Genomic DNA, 20,397 nt, shown 5'->3' on the forward strand with positions numbered 1-20,397 from the left:
TTCATCAGTGTCTTATAATTTTCTGCATACAGGTCTTTTGTCTCCTTAGGTAGGTTTATTCCTAGATACTTTATTCTTTTTGTTGCAATTGTAAATGGGAGTGTTTTCTTGATTTCACTTTCAGATTTTTCATCATTAGTTTATAGGAATGCAAGAGATTTCTGTGCATTAATTTTGTATCCTGCTACATTACCAAATTCATTGATTAGCTCTCGTAGTTTTCTGGTAGCATCTTTAGGATTCTCTATGTATAGTATCATGTCATCTGCAAACAGTGACACCTTTACTACTTCTTTTCCAATTTGGATTCCTTTTATTTCCTTTTCTTCTCTGATTGCTGTGGCTAAAACTACAAAAACTATATTGAATAAGAGTGGTGAGCGTGGGCAACCTTGTCTTGTTCTGATCTTAGTGGAAATGCTTTCAGTTTTTCACCATTGAGGACGATGTTGGCTGTGGGTTTGTCATATATGGCCTTTATTATGTTGAGGAAAGTTCCCTCTATGCCTACTTTCTGCAGGGTTTGTATCATAAATGGGTGTTGAATTTTGTTAAAAGCTTTCTCTGCATCTATTGAGATGATCATATGGTTTTTCTCCTTCAATTGGTTAATATGGTGTATCACGTTGATTGATTTGCATATATTGAAGAATGCTTGCATTCCTGGAATAAACCCCACTTGATCATGGTGTATGATCCTTTTAATGTGCTGTTGGATTCTGTTTGCTAGTATTTTGTTGAGGATTTTTGCATCTATGTTCATCAGTGATATTGGCCTGTAGTTTTCTTTCTTTGTGACATCCTTGTCTGGTTTTGGTATCAAGGTGATGGTGGCATCGTAGAATGAATTTGAGAGTGTTCCTCCCTCTGCTATATTTTGGAAGAGTTTGAGAAGGATAGGTGTTAGCTCTTCTCTAGATATTTGATAGAATTCGCCTGTGAAGCCATCTGGTCCTGGGCTTTTGTTTGTTGGAAGATTTTTAATCACAGTTTCAATTTCAGCGCTTGTGATTGGTCTGTTCATATTTTCTCTTTCTTCCTGAATCAGTCTTGGCAAGTTGTGCATTTCTAAGAATTTGTCCATTTCTTCCAGGTTGTCCATGTTATTGGCATAGAGTTGCTAGTAGTAATCTCTCATGATCTTTTGTATTTCTGCAGTGTCAGTTGTTACTTCTCCTTTTTCATTTCTAATTCTATTGATTTGAGTCTTCTCCCTTTTTTCTTGATGAGTCTGGCTAATGGTTTATCAATTTTGTTTATCTTCTCAAAGAACTAGCTTTTAGTTTTATTGATCTTTGCTATCGTTTCCTTCATTTCTTTTTCATTTATTTCTGATCTGATTTTTATGATTTCTTTCCTTCTGCTAACTTTGGGGTTTTTTTCTTCTTCTTTCTCTCATTGCTTTAGGTGCAAGGTTAGGTTGTTTATTCGAGATGTTTCCTGTTTCTTAAGGTAGGATTGTATTGCTATAAACTTGCCTCTTAGAACTGCTTTTGCTGCATCCCATAGGTTTTGGGTCATCATGTCTCCACTGTCATTTGTTTCTAGGTATTTTTTTGATTTCCTCTTTGATTTCTTCAGTGATCACTTGGTTATTAAGTAGTGTATTGCTTAGCCTCCATGTGTTTGTATTTTTTACAGATCTTTTCCTGTAATTGATATCTAGTCTCATGGCACTGTGGTCGGAAAAGATACTTGATACAATTATGTGTATTCTGTTGTTTTTGGATGGAGTGTCCTATAAATATCAATTAAGTCCATCTTGTTTAATGTATCATTTAAAGTTTGTGTTTCCTTATTTATTTTCATTTTGGATGATCTCTCCATTGGTGAAAGTGGGCTGTTAAAGTCCCCTACTATGAATGTGTTACTGTCGATTTCCCCTTTTTTGGCTGTATTTGCCTTATGTATTGAGGGGCTCCTATGTTGGGTGCATAAATATTTACAATTGTTATATCTTCTTTTTGGATCGATCCCTTGATCATTACGTAGTGTCCTTCTTTGTCTCTTCTAATAGTCTTTATTTTAAAGTCTATTTTGTCTGGTATGAGAATTGCTCCTCCAGCTTTCTTTTGGTTTCCATTTGCATGGAGTATCTTTTTCCATCCCCTTACTTTCAGTCTGTATGTGTCTCTAGGTCTGAAGTGGGTCGCTTTGTAGACAGCATATATATGGGTCTTGTTTTTTATCCATTCAGCCAATCTGTGTCTTTTGGTTCGAGCATTTAGTCCATTTACATTTAAGTAATTATCGATATGTATGTTCCTATTCCCATTTTCTAAATTGTTTTGGGCTCGTTATTGTAGGTATTTTCCTTCTCTTGTGTTTCTTGCCTAGAGAAGTTCCTTTAGCATTTGTTGTAAAGCTGGTTTGGTGGTGCTGAACTCTCTCAGCTTTTTCTTGTCTGTAAATGTTTTAATTTCTCCATCGAATCTGAATGAGATCCTTGCTGAGTAGAGTAATCTTGGTAGCAGGTTTTTCTCCTTCGCCACTTTCAGTATGTCCTGCCACTCCTTTCTGGCTTGCAGAGTTTCTGCTGAGAGATCAGCTGTTAACCTTACGGGGATTCTCTTGTGTGTTATTGGTTGTTTTTCCCTTGCTACTTTTAATATGCTTTCTTTGTATTTAATATTTGACAGTTTGATTAATATGTGTCTTGGCATATTTCTCCTTGGATTTATCCTGTATGGGACTCTCTGTGCTTCCTCGACTTGATTAACTATTTCCTTTCCCATATTAGGGAAGTTTTCAACTATAATCTCTTCAAATATTTTCTCAGTCCCTTTCTCTCTTCTTCTTCTGGAACCCCTATAATTTAAATGTTGGTGCGTTTAATGTTGTCCCAGTGGTCTCTGAGACTGTCCTCAGTTCTTTTCATTCTTTTGTCTTTATTCTGCTCTGCAGTAGTTATTTCCACTATTTTATCTTCCAGGTTACTTATCCGTTCTTCTGGCTCAGTTATTCTGCTATTGATCCCATCTAGAGTATTTTTCATTTCATTTATTGTGTTGTTCATCATCGTTTGTTTCATCTTTAGTTCTTCTAGGTCCTTGTTAAATGTTTCTTCCATTTTGTCTATTCTGTTTCCAAGATTTTGGATCATCTTTACTATCATTATTCTGAATTCTTTTTCAGGGAGACTGCCAATTTCCTCTTCATTTGTTAGGTCTGGTGGGTTTTTATCTTGCTCCTTCATCTGCTCTGTGTTTTTCTGTCTTCTCATTTTGCTTATCTTACTGTGTTTGGGGTCTCCTCTTTGCAGGCTGCAGGTTCGTAGTTCCTGTTGTTTTTGATGTCTGTCCCCGGTGGCTAAGGTTGGTTCAGTGGGTTGTGTAGGCTTCCTGGTGGAGGGGACTAGTGCCTGTGTTCTGGTGGATGAGGCTGGATCTTGTCTCTCTGGTGGGCAGGTCCATGTCTGGTGGTGTGTTTTGGGGTATCTGTGGCCTTATTAAGAATTTAGGCAGCCTCTCTGCTAATGGTGGGGTTGTGTTCCTGTCTTGCTAGTTGTTTGGCATAGGGTGTCCAGCACTGTAGTTTGCTGGTCGTTGACTGAAGCTGGGTGCTAGTGTTGAGATGGAGATCTGTGGGAGATTTTCTCCATTTGAAATTATGTGGAGCTGGGAGGTCTCTTGTGGACCAGTGTCCTGAAGTTGGCTCTCCCACCTCAGAGGCACAGCACTGACTTCTGGCTGCAGCACACCAAGAGCCTTTCATCCACACGGCTCCTCAATTTGGGATGATTCGTTGTCTATTCATGTATTCCACAGGTGCAGGGTACATCAAGTTGATTGTGGAGCTTTAATCCCCTGCTTCTGAGGCTGCTGGGAGAGATTTCCCTTTCTGTTCTTTGTTCTCACAGCTCCCAGGGGCTCAGCTTTGGATTTGGCCCCGCCTCTGCATGTAGGTCACTGGAGGGCGTCTGTTGTTTTGCTCAGACAGGATGGGGTTAAAGGAGCCACTGATTCAGGGGCTCTGGCTCACTCACGCCGGGGGGAGGCTGGGGCGCGGAGGGCGGGGCGAGCCTGCGGCGGCAGAGGCCAGCGTGACGTTGCACCAGCCTGAGGCCTGCTGTGCGTTCTCCCGGGGAAGTTGTCCCTGGATCCCGGGGACCTGGCAGTGGCGGGCTGCACAAGCTCCCCAGAAGAGGGTTGTGGATAGTGACTTGTGCTCGCACACAGGCCCCTTGGTGGCGGCAGCAGCAGCCTTAGCGTCTCCCGCCTGTCTCTGGGGTCCACGCTTTTAGCCGCGGCTCGCACCCGTCTCTGGAGTTCCTTTAAGCAGCGCTCTTAATCTCCTCTCCTCGCGCACCAGGAAACAAAGAGGGGAGAAGACGTCTCTTGCCTCCTTGGCAGCTGTAGACCTTTTCCCGGACTCCCTCCCGTCTAGCCGTGGTGCACTAACCCCTTCAGGCCGTGTTCACGCAGCCAACCCCAGTACTCTCCCCGCACTCCGACCAAAGCCTGAGCCTCAGCTTGCAGCCTCGTCCACCCCGGCGGGTGAGCAGACAAGCCTCTCGGGCTGGTGAGTGCTGGTCGGCACCGATCCTCTGTGTGGGCATCTCCCCGCTTTGCCCTCCGCACCCCTGTTGCTGTGCTCTCCTCCGTGGCTCTCCGAAGCTCTCCCCTCCGCCACCCACAGTCTCTCCCCGCGAAGCGGCTTCCTAGTGTGTGGCAACCTTTCCTCCTTCACAGCTCCCTCCCACTGGTGCAGGTCCCGTCCCTATTCTTTTGTCTCTGTTTTCTTCTTTTGCCCTACCCAGGTACGTGGGGAGTTTCTTGCCTTTTGGGGTCTGAGGTCTTCTGCCAGCATTCAGTAGGTGTTCTGTAGGAGTTGTTCCACGTTTAGATGTATTTCTGGTGCATCTGTGGGGAGGAAGGTGTTCTCCGCGTCTTACTCTTCCATCTTCCCCTCCGCCTGGACTTTAAAGGCTTTTGTTAGAGGAAGTGAATATTAACAACTCTTTATAAATTAAAGTTGCCCTCTCCCAGGAACTTCAACACTTCTCCGGAGGGATCGAATCAGCGCATGTCCCTGGCGCCGACTGCCCCGGGGCCACCTCAGCCACTATTTCTTTAAAGAAGCTTTCTGTCTCTATTTTTTCTTCTAAGTCTCCGTAATTCACAGAATATTGCTTTTGAGTTTATCCTATAGATCACATAATTATTCTTCACTCTTTTTCTCTTTGTTCTCCTCTGAGTGGATATTTTCAACTTCTGTCTTCTAACTCACAGAAAATTTCTTCTGCTTGACCTGTTTTAATATTGATGGTACTTTTTAGCATTTCTTTTTTTTCCTTACAATATATTTAACATATAATATTTGAATTTAAGGTGCACAACATGGTGATTTGATACATTTACGTATTATACTATGATTGCCATTGTAGCAGTAGTTATCATCACTATTTCTTATTGTGTTTAGAAAAATTAAGTTCTAGTCTCTTAGCAAGTTTATCGATTATAATAAAATACCACTGTCTAGATTCTCTATACTGTGCATCAGATCTTTAGGAATTATTTACTCTTAGTTAAAAGTTTGTACCTTTAAATAACATCTCTCCTGTTCCCCACACCCCAGCCCCTGGCAACCAACACTCTCCTGGTTGTTTTTGTGAGTTTGGCTTTTTTTTTTTATTTTACAAATAGATGATATCACATAGTATTTTTCATTCTCTTTTCGACTTATCTCAACATAACTTACCCAAGGTACTTAACGTTGAAAATGGTAGAATTTTCTTCTTTCTAATGACTGATAATATTCATTGTGTGTATGTAAATACAGATAAATATATAAATATAAATATCACATCTGTCTTATCCATTCATCAGTTGATAGGAATTTAGGTTTATTCCATATCTTGGCTATTGTGGATAATGCTGCAGTGAATATGGGGGTGCATATATCTTTTCAAGTTAGTGCTTTTATTTTCTTTGGATGAATACCCAGAAGTGGAATTGGTGGATCATATAGTGTGTGTGTGTGTGTGTGTGTGTGTGTGTGTGTGTGTATATATATATATGTATATATATATATATATATATATATTTTTTTTTTTTTTTTACGGTACGTGGGCCTTTCATTGCTGTGGCCCCTCCCGTTGCAGAGCAGAGGCTCTGGACGCGCAGGCTCAGCGGCCATGGCCCACGGGCCCAGCCGCTCCGCTGCCACGTGGGATCCGCCCAGACCAGGGCACGAGCCCACGCCCCCCGCACTGGCAGGCGGACTACCAACCACTGCGTCACCAGGCAAGCCCCGTATTTTTAAAGTTTTGAGAAACCTTCATATTGTTTTACATAGTTGCTGCAAAACATATATCCCCACTAACAGTTCACAAGTGTTCCATTTTGTCCACATCCTCACCAACGCTCATTATCTCGTTATTTAATGATAACCATTCTAACCGGTGCAAGATAATATCGTGTTGTGGTTTTGATTTGCATTGTTCTTATGATTAGTCAGGATGACATTTTTATATACCTTCGGTCATCTATATGTCTTTTTGAAAAAAAAAATTATTTCCTGCCCATTCATACATTGGATTGTTTGGTTTCATGTGTATTTTATGAGGCTTTTTTTTAGGTATTTTAATTATGTGCCTTTTATCCAATATATGGTCCACATTTTTTCCCATTTAGTTGGTTGACTTTTCATTTTGCTGATTTTTTAATTTGTTGTACCAGAAGCTTTGAAGTTTGATTTATTCTCCTTTGTTGACTTCTGCCTTTGTTTTTTGTTCTTTTGGTGTCATATTCAAAAAGTCATCAAAACAAATGTAGAGGAGTTTCTTATGTTTCTTTTAGGACTTTTATGGTATCAGGTGTTAGGTTCAAGTCTTTCACCCATCTTGAGTTCGTTCTTTTTTTTTTTTTTTTTTTTTTTTTGCGGTACGTGGGCCTCTCACCGTTGTGGCCTCTCCTGTTGTGGAGCGCAGGCTCAGCGGCCATGGCTCACGGACCCTGCCGCTCCTCGGCATGTGGGATCTTCCCAGACCGGGGCACAAACGCGTGTCCCCTGCATCGGCAGGCGGACTCTCAACCATTGCGCCACCAGGGAATCCCGAGTTCATTCTTTTGAGTGGTTTAAGATAGGGGTCCAGATTTACTTTTTGCTTGTGTTTATCCAGGTTTTCCAGCACCATTTATTGAAGACACTATTATTTCCCCATGGTTGTTCTTGGCTACCTTGTCAAAAGTTAGTTAACCTTCTATGTGGGGGTTTAATTCTGGGCTCTTTATCCTGTCCCTCTGGTCTGGGTGTCTATTTTGATGCTAGCACCATACTGTTTTAAATAGTATAGATGTAGTAGAGTTTGAAATTAGAAGTGTGATGATTCTGGTTTTCTTCTTTCTCAGAATTGTTTTGGCTATTCAGTTCTTTTCTGGTTTGATAGAAAGGTTAGAATTGATTTTTCTATTTCTGTATAGAATGTCATTGGATTTTTGAGAGAGGTTTCTTTGAATCTGCAGATGGTGTTGAATTAAGGACTTCTAAATCTTAGAAATTCCTCCAACCTATAAGCATAGGATATCTTCCCATTTGTTAGTGTCTTCAATTTATTTTATCAATGCCTTGTTGTGTTCAATGTAGAGACATTTCACCAACTTTGTTAAATTTATTCCTAAGTATTTTTTTTTATGGTATTGTAAATTAGAAAGTCTTATTTTTTCAGAGAGATGTTTCACTGTTTGTGTATAGAAATACAACTGATTATGTATGTTGATTTTATACAGTGCAATTTTACATACTTTGTTGATTAGTTACAACTTTTTGGTTGCTTCATTAGGATTTTTTATATAGAAAATTATGTCTTCAAATAATGACAAGTTTAGTTCTTACTTTCTTAATTGGATGCCTTTGTCTCGCCTAATTGCTTCAGCTAATACCAATACTTGCAGTACTATATGTATTGTCCATAGTAGTCTCTTATGATCCTATGTATTTCTGTAGTATCAGTGGTAATGTCTCCTCTTTCATTTCTAATTTTATTTGTCTTCTCTCTTTTTTCCTAGTCTAGCTAAAAGTCTGTGAATTATATATTTTTGAAAATCCAGCTTTTTGCTTGTTGATCCTTTCTGTTGATTTTCTTGTATCTTATTTATTTCCACTCTAGTCTTTTTTTTTTTAAGATGTTGGGGGTAGGAGTTTATTAATTAATTTTATTTTTGCTGCGTTGGGTCTTCGTTTCTGTGCGAGAGCTTTCTCTAAGTTGCGGCAAGCGGGGGCCACTCTTCATCACGGTGCGCGGGCCTCTCACTATCACGGCCTCTCGTTGCGGAGCACACGCTCCAGATGCGCAGGCTCAGTAGTTGTGGCTCACGGGCCTAGTTGCTCTGCGGCATGTGGGATCCTCCCAGACCAGGGCTCGAACCCGTGTCCCCTGTATTAGCAGGCAGATTCTCAACCACGCCGCCACCAGGGAAGCCCCTCCACTCTAGTCTTTATTATATTCTTCCCTCTGCTAACTTTAGGAAAAATTTCTTATTTTCCTAGTTCCTTGATATGTAGAGATAGATTACTTAGGCACTTTCTAATTTCTTGCCATTTGCACTTATCACTATACACTTTCCTTTCTGGAATGCTTTTGCAGCATCTCATAGGATTTGGTAAGTTGTGTCTCCATTATCATTTGCTTTAAAGTTTTTAAAAATTTTTCCTTTTGATTTCTTTTTTGACTCATAGACTTTTTTGGAAGTGCACTGTGTAGTTTTCCCTTCTTTGTCGATTTTCCAGATATCCTCTTGTTGCTTTCTAGTTTTATATCATTGTGTTCAGATAGCTGGTACGATTCTGATCTTCTTAAATTTGCTAAGACATCGTTTTTCATATAATCTATCCTGGAGTATGTTCCATGTGCACTTGAGAACAAGTTGCTGGATGGAATGTTCTATATATGCCTGTTCAGTCCATTTGGTATAATGTATAGACCAGTGTATATACACTGGTCTATATACATAAATCATTGCTCATCCAGTATATGGATGATCTATCCACTGCTGAGAGTGGAGTATTGAAGTTCCCTACTATTATTGTATTGTCTGTTTCTCCCTTCAGATCTGTTAGCATTTGCTTAATATATTTAGGTGCTCTGATGTTGGGTGTGTATCTATTTACAATTGTTACATCTTCTTGATATGTTGACCTTTGTATCATTATATTGAATATAATGACTTTGTGTCTTGATATTGTTCTTGTTAAAGTCTGTTTTGTCTGATATAAGTATGGCTTCCCCCACATTATTTGGCTTCTACTTGCATGGAATATAATATTCCATCTCTTTATTTTGAGTATATGTGTGTCTTAAAGCTGAAATGAGTGTCTTATATGCAGAATTTAATTGTACCTTATATATTTTTTATACATCCAGCCACTCTGTGGCTTTAATTTGTGAATTAAGTCCACTTTTATTTAGAGTGAATTTTGATACGTAAGGACTTATTACTGCCATATTATTAATTGCTTTCTGAATGTTTTATATCAGCGTTCCCCATCCTTTTTGGCACCAGGGTCCAGTTTCATGGAAGATAATTTTTCCACGGAGTGGGAGGTGGGGATGGTTTCGGGATAATTCAAGTGCATTACATTTATAGTCCACTTCATTTCTATTATTATTACATTGTAATATATAATGAAATAATTATACAACTCACCATAATGCAGCATCAGTGGGAGCCCTGAGCTTGCTTTCACTTGCCACTCACTGATAGGGTTTTTGTTTTTTTTGTGGTACGCGGGCCTCTCACTGTTGTGGCCTCTCCCATTGCGTAGCACAGGCTCCGGACGCGCAGGCTCAGCGGCCATGGCTCATGGGCCCAGCTGCTTCACAGCATGTGGGATCTTCCTGGACCGGGGCATGAACCCATATCCCTTGCATCAGCAGGTGGAGTCTCAACCACTGCGCCACCAGGGAAGCCCGTGATAGGGTTTTGATATGAGTCTGCAAGCAATTGATTTGTTATGATCTCTGTGCAGTCAAACCTCTCTGCTAATGATAATCTGTATTTGCAGCCGCTCTCCAGCACTAGCATCACCGCTTCAGCTCCACCTCAGATCATCAGGCATTAGATTCTCACAAGAAGCATGCAGCCTAGATCCCTCACATGCCCAGTTCACAGTAGGGTTCGCGCTCCTATGGAATCTAATGCTGCTGATAATCTGAAAGGAGGCAGAACTGAGGTGGTAATGCAAGTGATGGGGGAGCTGCTGTAAATACAGATGAAACTTCTCTTGCTTGCCCACCACTCATCTCCTGCTGTGCGGCCCAGTTCCTAACAGGCCACGGACCAGTACCAGTCCACGGTCTGGGGGTTGGGGACCCCTGTTATATATTTCCACTGTTTCTTTTTCCCCTCTGGTTCTGTCTACCTTTATAATGGGTGGTGTACCATGTTGGTATGCTCTGTTTCCTTTTTTAGTGTTTGTGATTCTACTAAAAATATTTGCTTTGGGGTTACCATGAGGTAAACATAAAATAACTCATAGTTAAAACAGTCCATCTTATGTTGATAGAAACTTATCTTTGTAGGCCTGTAAATGTTCCATTTTTAATTCTCCTTTTATATTTTTAATGTCACAATACACTTCACTTTATTCTGCATATTTTTTAAAAAGCTATTGTAGCTATGGACTTTTCTATTGCATTTTTCATTTCATCCCCACCATGTTTTTGGTTCCTTTTATTTTTTTACAGTTTTTGTCTATTTTTGTTTTCTTCATGTTTTTTCTGATTTCACTGAATTGTCTTTCAGTCTTAACTTGTAGCTCACTGAGGTTTCTTATAACAGTGTTTTTGAATTATTTATTAGGTAGATTGCAGATTTCAAAGTCTTTGGGATTAATAACTGGAAGACTCTGTAATCCTTTAGTTGTGTTAGGTTACTTTGATTTAGAAAAAAAATGTTCCTGGCGTTTTGTGCTTCTGTCTTCACTTTTGAAGTATCAGCCACCTACTCCAGTGTTTGCTAATTGTCTTCAGGAGAAAAACACCTTCTGTTGGCCCTCTAGACTTAGAGTTTCAGAGGCTTTCTCAGACCTTCTATGAATAAAAGTGTTTCATGCTTTTTATTTCATCTTTTGGCAGAATTCTTGCGCTTATATGCTCTATTTTTATCTAGCAACACAATAGGCTGGGGGCTGATAGAGCCCCTTTTCTTCTCCTAAGGGTGATGCTAATGCAGAAATTTATGGTCTGTCTCTGGCCTGCAGATGTGAGCCAGCTTCCTTTTTGTGTGTTCTCAAGCTGTCAGCCAAAGCCTTCCCTCACTGCCTTGGTTGTGAGCACCCATGGTAAACTAGCCACAGTGTGGATATTTGTATAATGTGTTCAGAGCACTGAAGGTGCCCACTGGCCAGTTGGGAGGATCCATGGGTGAGGCATCCCTATTCGCTCAGGGACGGGCTTCTTGATAGAGTCTGTGATACAGCAGGTAGAATCTGCACCACATCAATTTCTTCTAAGAATCCTATCTTCTACCTCTTCCCACCCCAGTCATTCATCTTATAATTCAGCACTCTAATTGGGGCAAGAAATCAATGGGCTTTTTTGGCAACATCCCACATAGTTGGAGAAGCTACATGTTAATTCACATGCTCTCACTTGCCCCTGCAGGGGAAATCATGGGCCAAGAAGAGCCCTCTTGGCCTTTAGTTGTTCAGTCTTGGGGGAGGCTTGATGTTAGTGAAACCATTCCTTTTACTTTGTTCAATTCATGGAAACTCATAAATATATACATTTTTTGCCCCAACATTATGCCAGTACTTCTCTACAAGAAACCTGAATATCCACAAAAGCTCTTTCGTTCTTAAGTGATGGATTAAAACAGGATTTTCCAGGTACCCCCAGGCTGTAGCCAAGAGGGTATGGAGCCAGTTAACAGATGACTGCAATGTCCAGAGCTGGGATTGAGGTCTCTATGCCTAATACCCTGTGCACAGGTGGGTGAGACTCCTCCTGTTCCCCTTGACATATTTTGCTGGATCCCACAGCTCTCCCACAAAGACACTTTGGTCTGTGAATGAAGCCAAGTTGTTATTAAAGGGGGGTATGATGAAACACACCTTATTCAATCATAATGCTGATGTAACTCCTCACAGAAGTATATTCAAGTCAAAGTGAGTAATTCAACCTGAGCTTCTTTTACTTTGCTTTTATCTTTCTTCACTTGTCTTGAAACCTCAACCATGAGGCCACCTGGAGTCTCCCATTCTTCATTTATTAAGGGAAGAAGTCCTAGAGAGAGAAAGAGAGAGAGACAATTCCATGTGATAGATTCTCACACGGAAAAATGATTAGGTCCTTTGTCCCTCCTAATAGAACCCCACTCTCTATAAAACCACCCACACTTTCTTGACCCAGGTCAGAGTTTCTTCCCATGCTGTAAAAAGACAAGAAGAAATCAGGGAGCTGTTACCCTTTTTCTTCACCTCCAGTTCTCTTTGCTTTACATCATTATTATTTAGAAAACATTTAAAAATTCCCATGTCCAGAACTTAAAAGGATTCAGTAAATTAGTATTTCTGGGCATCATTACTTTTAAAAGATCATCAGCTTATTCAAAATGCTATCAAATTGAGAATAAGTACACGTGCCCTACTTAGTTAAATAAAAAAAGCACGTGTGAGTCACATGTAAATACTGTTAAAATGCACTTTCTGACGAGGAGGCCTGAGTTATGCCTAAAAGACTGAAATCTGAACACAATTCAGGGACAGAGACTACAGTGAAACTATTAAGGTCCTGTTTTACACTCAAGTAAATAAAACTTGGTGACAAGAAAAAAAACTTATTATAGATGATTGGAAGTGAGGATATTTGTACAATATAACACATTGGGAGGATCTCATTATCATGAAGAAACTAACCAAATATCATTTCAAGTAATTTTTAATAAACAAAACATGTAAAATGAAGACAATATCCTCCATTTTAGTTATCAGTACAACTTTCTCTCAGAGACAAAAATTCTAGTTTCAGTAAAGGCTTAGCTTAAAAAGTACAGACCAGGCTTCCCTGGTGGCGCAGTGGTTGAGAGTCCGCCTGCTGATGCAGGGGACACAGGTCCCCGGTCCGGGAAGATCCCACATGCCGCGAAGCAGCTGGGCCTGTGAGCCATGGCCACTGAGCCTGCGTGTCCGGAGCCTGTGCTCCGCAACGGGAGAGGCCACAACAGTGAGAGGCCTGTGTACTGCAAAAAAAAAAACTGAATCAAGAAGAAACAGACAATTTGAACAGACCTATCAATAGAAGTGAAATAGAATCTGTAAACTAAAAAATTCCCTACCAACAAAAGTCCAGGACCAGATAGCTTCACAGGCAAATTCTACCAAACATACAAAAAAGAACTTATTCCAAAAGGTTGAACAGGAAGGAATACTCCCAAAGACATTCTATGAAGCCACCATCACCCTGATCCCAAAACCAGACAAAGATGCTACCAAAAAAAAAATCACAGGCCAATATCTCTGATGAATATAGATGCAAAAACTATCAATAAAATATTAGCAAACTGAATCAAATAACACATAAAAAGTCATATACCATGACCACACTGGATGTATCTAAGGGTTAAAAGGATGATTCAACATACACAAATCAATGTGATACACCATATCAACAACAACAAAAAAAGACAAGATCCACATGATCATCTAAAGAGATGCAGAAAAAGCATTTCCTAAAATTCAACATCCATTCATGATAAAAACCCTTGCAAAAGTGGGCATAAAGGGAACATATCCCAACATAATAAAAGCTATTTATGACAAACCCACAGCCAATATACTACTCAATAGTAAAAAGCAGAAAGCCTTACCACTAAAATCTGGAACATGACAAGGATGCCCAGTCTCACCACTTCTCTTCAGCATAGTCCTGGTGACAGCAATAAGACAAGAAAAAGAAAAGGTATCCAGATTGGAAGACAAGAGGTAAAATTTTCATTCTATGCAGATGACATAGTACTATATACAGAAAACTCTAAAGAGTCCATAAAAAAACTACTAGAACTGATAAACAGATTCAGGAAGGTAGCAGGATACAAGATTAACATACAGAAATTGATTTCATTTGTTTACATTTACAATGAAATATTAAAAAAGCAGTGTAAACGAACAATTCCTTTTAAAATCACATCAAAAAATAAAATACTTAGGAGTAAACCTCACCAAGTAGGTGAAAGACTTATATGCTAAGAACTACAAAATATTAATAAAGGAAATTGAAGATGATTCAAAGAAAGGGATATTCCATGCTCTTGAAGAATTAATAGTTAAAATGGCCATAATACCCAAAGCAACCTGCAGATATAATGTGATCCGCATCAAATTATCTGTGACATTTTTTACAGAGCAAGAATAAATAATCCTAAAATTTATACAGAACCATAAAAGACCGAGAGTTGACAAAGCAACCTGAGGAAAAAGAATAAAGCAGGAACCATAAACCCTTCCAGACTTTAGATACTACTACAAAGCTACAGGAATGAAAACAATGTGATATAGGAGCGGAGTCAAGATGGCAGGGTAGGAGGACACAGAGTTCATGTCTCACAACAATTAGGGCACCTACCAAGCACTGGTGGGGAACCACAGACACCTAATGGGATGGGAGGAACCCCGGAGTGACCAGGTAGGACATGTGGGGGAGAGAGGGGAAAGGAGAAGTGGAGGCAGGATGGGACCAGCACTCATGAAGGGAAGCTGGGGGAGGGGAGGGGTACCCATACCTGGAGGGGCCCACCCTCAGTGAGGGGAGCAACGGGGACAGGGAGAGACCCTCAGGAGATCAGAGGAATGAAAGGGAAAGCAGCTAGCATGTTCCCCACCCACTTGGGCCCTGGGGAGCCTGCTGAGGTCCTGGGCCTTATCCTCTGCCTTCCTAGGTCCCCTCTGGTCACGTGGGTCCTGAGGGCATGGGGGGGGGACCAGTGCCCCTGAGGGGTAGCTGGGGGAGGGGAGGGGTGGAGATTTCCCAGGAGACCCCAAGGGGGGCAGCAGCCAATGAAAAGAAGTGACAGAATCCTGCAACTCTGTGAGGGTGAGTCCCTCCTGGTTCCTACACTCTTTCCCTCCTGGATAACCCTGGTCTCCCCATCCCCGTTTGTGTGAGGAAATTGTTCCCATTCCCTCTGACCAATGGGGTCATTTAGTGGAGCTTTCAGATGCCATTTTCCTCCATTTCTTTCATTCTGCATTCTTCCTTGCCTCTCTGGGGAGAATAGAGTATGTTGGCAGGGGAAATGAAAGGCATTTTAGCCATACCATGCCATAAGCTGAATCCTTGAAGTTAGAAGAGCCAGTTTTCAATTGCGAGGCATCCTCCAAAATTGGCCATCAAAACTCATTTCACCATCACAGGGCCTGCAAGACACTAAGCAGTGTACAGTGCCAAGAAGAGTGTATAAAAACCTTGTCTCCATTAGTTAAACAACAGACGTTGATTACAATCTTCCTCTTTTTCGAGCTGATGTTTAAAATGTATCAACAGGATATGGCTGTTTCGTTTTTGGTGACCACCCCAGAGGTTGAGTAACTCATTACATTTAAGTTGACTCCTCGTCTGTCTCTTACTGTGAAATTTAATATAGGAGATGTTGTTTGGTTAATGTTAATTTTTACGGGACAATGAGGAAATTCTAACATTTTGTCTTTCTCTTTTTGGTGCTCTCCTACAGCCTCCACAACGGCCAATGCTCATCCAGGCATCCCACAGGAAATCTGTCCTGGAGATGGATCGCCCAATTAGCTCACTGATCAGGACTGATGACCTGAAATCCACCTGGCCCTCAGGGCATCCCATCAAGAGAAGTTTGGTCCAGGACTTCATAAGCAGCATCCAGGCACCAGGCAAGAGATCTGCTCAGATCTCCACCCTGGCTTGTCTGAACCCACCAAAGAAACCCAGACTGAGTCCCATCCAATTTCCCAAGAAGAGCACCCTGAGACCAGATCCGGGGGTTTTCCAGAATCTGCAGCCTCCACCCAGTACCACCAGACCTGGGCCAACCGTGGCACCCCAAGTGACCAGGGAGACACCTGCACAGGTGCAAAGCATTAACCTCCAGCCTCCACACAACACATCTTACCTGAATACTCTCCAGGCCTACACCAGAGTCCAGCCTCCACCCCTCAAACATGTTCCGGGCCAGTCTCTCAGGATGCTCTTCAGGAGAGTAGGCAAAGCCTGGTGGAGCTGCACATACATGACATCTCCCTCTTCGTCTCCTGCTGAGAAGCCAACCCCTCCTGCTCAGAGCCCAGCCATGGGCAAGAAGTCTGAGGAGCACTGTGCCCCAGGCCCCTGGAGTGTCCTCTATGGTGACCTTCAGATTTCTTCTTCCTCTGAAGAGAGTGAGTGAGAGGGAGACACCAATGACCACTAAGACATGTCCTTCAGCCCCAGGTACCCTGGAGGTGACTGTGGAACAGAGGAGGGGAAGTCCCAAGGAGTGGCCTGTCCCTGGGGAATCAGTGATTCTTCACCTCTGGGGGGTGGGTGGGTGAAACAGTAGTGGAAACCCAGGTTTTGCTTAGGGACACACATGTGGAAAGCACTGCATTTTCTCCTGATGGAATTAGAGTCAACATGGAAATGGTGCTTATCAAACTGGAATGTCAATTCTTTTGCAAACTCAATCCTTTGTAGACAACTTTGAGACAATTCCACGAGAAAGTTTTAACTGTGGTGTAAATAGAAAGCTGTGGTGAGAATCTGGAATTGGTGGCAAATGTCTGAAAGTATTGCAGCTGACTAACGGGCCTAACTCTGCTTTACAGAATTGACAGCAGGGCCCTGAGTTAAGATGAAATTTGTGGATTCTGCAGACTTCTTCCCATGTAAATCATACAGGGGACTGCTCCTGTGGCTTTGTTTATTATTATTATTATTATTTCCTTAGTAAACATTATTCTAAATCTTGGTTTAAAATTTTTCTTTCAATACCAATAAAATTCTAGGTAAAACAAGTCATGACATACATGGTTTTTATTTTTCAGCCTTGAAGATCCCCTTAACATTTATCCTCAAAGCTTATGGAACTGGGAGGACAGAGGAGCTTGGAAGGACTGAGGCTATTCAGAAATATAGACTCTCAGGCACCCGTGCCCCCAAGACCACTCACTGGTCAGTATATGCACATACACAGTGTGCCCTTGTCAATGTCAGGCATGGAGAATGCGATAAGCACTGTAAGCTGACTTGTTCTCACTGAGGCCCACATGCCACTCTGAGGGTGAATTTTAATAGCTACATATGCCTCAATCTTACTTCAAAGGATCCCATATTTTGGTTGTCTGTTTTGAGGCCCGGGTATTGGGATTTCAGCTGCTCTCCAGATGAGTGGATTAGGTGGCAATGTTTGAGACCCACTGGAGGTGGTGTGCCAGGATATCCCCTAAGTCCCATGTCATCTCCTTTTTCTAACATAGGACACAGTTTGACTAGGACCAAGGAAAACTATGTAGCTTTATAGAGGGAACTTCCTGGGAGGAGCCAATGGCTGCTCCCTCCATCCTAGAGAACACCTGTTTGGGGAATACGTCTTCCTTCTGCAGAACTCTGTACCTCCAGGACAGAAAAGCCACTGTGGTTGGAGGAAAGCAAAAGGTCTTTTAAATATGTAGGAAATAGGCTCCCCTTTGGGCTACACCCAGAGCCTGCTACAACTGTGGATATAAACCTGTTGCCAGTGACCTACGTCACAGTTTATGCCTTTTCCTCCCTTGTCTTCTGACCAAATCCGGCCTTTCACTGAATGATGGACTCTAACAAAACCCAAATAGCGGAGAGAGGCAGGAAGACGGCGGAAGAGTAAAACGTGGAGATCTGCTTCCTCCCCACAGATACACCAGAAATATATCTACACGTGGAAAAACTCCTACAGAACACCTACTGAACGCTGGCAGAAGACCTCAGACCTCCCAAAAGGCAAGAAACTCCCCACATACCTGGGTAGCACAAAAGAAAAAATAAACAGAGACATAAGAATAGGGATGGGATCTGCACCAGTGGGAGGGAGCTGTGAAGGAGGAAAGGTTTCCACAGACTAGGAAGCCCCTTCACGGGCAGAAACTGCGGGTGGCGGAGGGGGGAAGCTTTGGTGCTGCGGAGGAGAGCACAGCCGGTGCTGCGGAGGAGAGCACAGCAACGGGTGCGGAGGGCAAAGCGGAGGGATTCCCGCACAGAGGATCGGTGCCGACCGGCACTCACCAGGCTGAGAGGCTTGTCTGCTTACCCACCGGGGCGGGCGGGGCTGGGAGCTGAGGCTCAGGCTTCGGTCGGAGCACAGGGAGAGGACTGGGGTTGGCGGTGTGAACAAAGCCTACAGGGTGTTAGTGCACCACGGCTAGCCGGGAGGGAGTCCGGGGAAAAGTCTGGACCTGCCGAAGAGGCAAGAGACTTTTTCTTCCCTCTTTGTTTCCAGGTGCGTGAGGAGAGGGGATTAAGAGCACTGTTTAAAGGAACTCCAGAGATGGGCGCGACCCGCGACTAGCAGTGCGGACTCCAGAGACGGGCATGAGACACTAAGGCTGCTGCTGCCGCCACCAAGAAGCCTGTGTGCGAGCACAGGTCACTATCCACACCTCCCCTCCCCAAAGCCTGTACAGCCCGCCACTGCCAGGGTCCCGGAATCCAGGGACAACTTCACCTAGAGAACGCACGAGGCACCTCAGGCTGGTGCAATGTCCCGCCGACCTCTGCCGCCGCAGGCTCATCCCACAACCGCACCCCTTCCTCCCCCCAGCCTGAGTGAGCCAGAGCCCCCGAGCAGCTGCTCCTTTAACCCCATCCTGTCTGAGCAAAGAACAGACGCCCTCCAGCGACCTACACAAAGAGGCAGGGCCAAATCCAAAGCTGAGCCCCGGCAGCTGTGCGAACAAAGAAGAGAAAGGGAAATCTCTCCCAGCAGCCTCAGAAGCAACGGATTAAAGCTCCACAGTCAACTTGATGTACCCTGCATCTGTGTAATACATGAATAGGCAACGAATCATCCCAAATTGAGGAGGTGGACTTTGAGAGCACGATATATTATTTTTTCCCCTTTTCCTCTTTATGTGAGTGTGTATGTGTATGCTTCTGTGTGAGATTCTGTCTGTATAGCTTTGCTTTCCCCATTTCTCCTAGGGTTCTATCCGTCCTTTTTTTTTTCTTGAAAAAATTTTTTTTCTTAATAATTATTTTTTATTTTAATAACTTTATTTTACCTTCCTTCCTTCCTTCCTTCCTTTTTCTTTCTGTCTACTTTTTCTCCCTTTTATTCTGAGCCGCGCTGATGAAACGCACTTGGTGCTGCAGCCAGGAGTCAGTGCTGTGCCTCTGAGGTGGGAGAGCCAACTTCAGGACACTGGTCCACAAGAGACCTCCCAGATCCACATAATTTCAAATGGAGAAAATCTCCCAGAGATCTTCATCTCAACACCAGCACCCAGCTTCAGTCAACGACCAGCAAACTACAGTGCTGGACACCCTATGCCAAACAACTAGCAAGACAGGAACACAACCCCACCCATTAGCAGAGAGGCTGCCTAAAATCATAATAAGGCCACAGACAACCCAAAACACACCAGCAGACGTGGACCTGCCCACCAGAGAGACAAGATCCAGCCTCATCCCTCAGAACACAGACACTAGTCCCCTCCACCAGGAAGCCTACACAACCCACTGAACCAACCTTAGCCACCGGGGACAGACATCAAAAACAACGGGAACTACGAACCTGCAGCCTGCAAAAAGGAGACCCCAAACAGTAAGATAAGCAAAATGAGAAGACAGAAAAACACACAGCAGATGAAGGAGCAAGATAAAAACCCACCAGACCTAACAAATGAAGAGGAAATAGGCTGTCTCCCTGAAAAAGAATTCAGAATAATGATAGTAAAGATGATCCAAAATCTTGGAAATAGAATACAGAAAATGCAAGAAACATTTAACAATGACCTAGAAGAACTAAAGATGAAACAAGCAACGATGAGCAACACAATAAATGAAATTAAAAATACTCTAGATGGGATCAATAGCAGAATAACTGAGCCAGAAGAACGGTAAGTGACCTGGAAAATAAAATAGTGGAAATAACTACTGCACAGCAGAATAAAGACAAAAGAATGAAAAGAACTGAGGACAGTCTCAGAGACCTCTGGGACAACATTAAATGCACCAACATTCGAATTATAGGGGTTCCAGAAGAAGAAGAGAAAAAGAAAGGGACTGAGAAAATATTTGAAGAGATTACAGTTGAAAACCTCCCTAATTATGGGAAAGGAAATAGTTAATCAAGTCCAGGAAGCACACAGAGTCCCATACAGGATAAATCCAAGGAGAAATAGCCAAGACATATATTAAACTGTCAAAAATTAAATACAAAGAAAACATATTAAAAGCAGCAAGGGAAAAACAACAAATAA

General features: G+C 42.4%; 1 protein-coding gene and 1 long non-coding RNA gene across 2 annotated transcripts in view; one reads left to right on the forward strand and one right to left on the reverse strand.

Annotated features, from left to right (window-relative positions):
* LOC132420646 (putative protein FAM90A10) overlaps window positions 1–17,827 on the forward strand; it is a 53,833-nt gene extending 36,006 nt beyond the window's left edge. The window contains exon 3 of the mRNA XM_060005279.1: window positions 15,669–17,827. Within this exon, the coding sequence (XP_059861262.1) occupies window positions 15,669–16,352 (684 nt within the window). The 3' untranslated portion in view covers window positions 16,353–17,827. The remainder of the gene's footprint in view (window positions 1–15,668) is intronic.
* LOC132420647 (uncharacterized) overlaps window positions 9,941–20,397 on the reverse strand; it is a 64,706-nt gene continuing 54,249 nt past the window's right edge. The window contains exons 4-7 of the long non-coding RNA XR_009518403.1: window positions 16,080–16,335; window positions 15,256–15,364; window positions 13,809–13,867; window positions 9,941–12,226 (exon numbers count right to left, since the gene is read on the reverse strand). This is a non-coding gene — a long non-coding RNA (uncharacterized lncRNA). The remainder of the gene's footprint in view (window positions 12,227–13,808; window positions 13,868–15,255; window positions 15,365–16,079; window positions 16,336–20,397) is intronic.

This window comes from Delphinus delphis, chromosome 2, assembly GCF_949987515.2.
Source record: "Delphinus delphis chromosome 2, mDelDel1.2, whole genome shotgun sequence".
Lineage (NCBI taxonomy): Eukaryota > Metazoa > Chordata > Mammalia > Artiodactyla > Delphinidae > Delphinus > Delphinus delphis.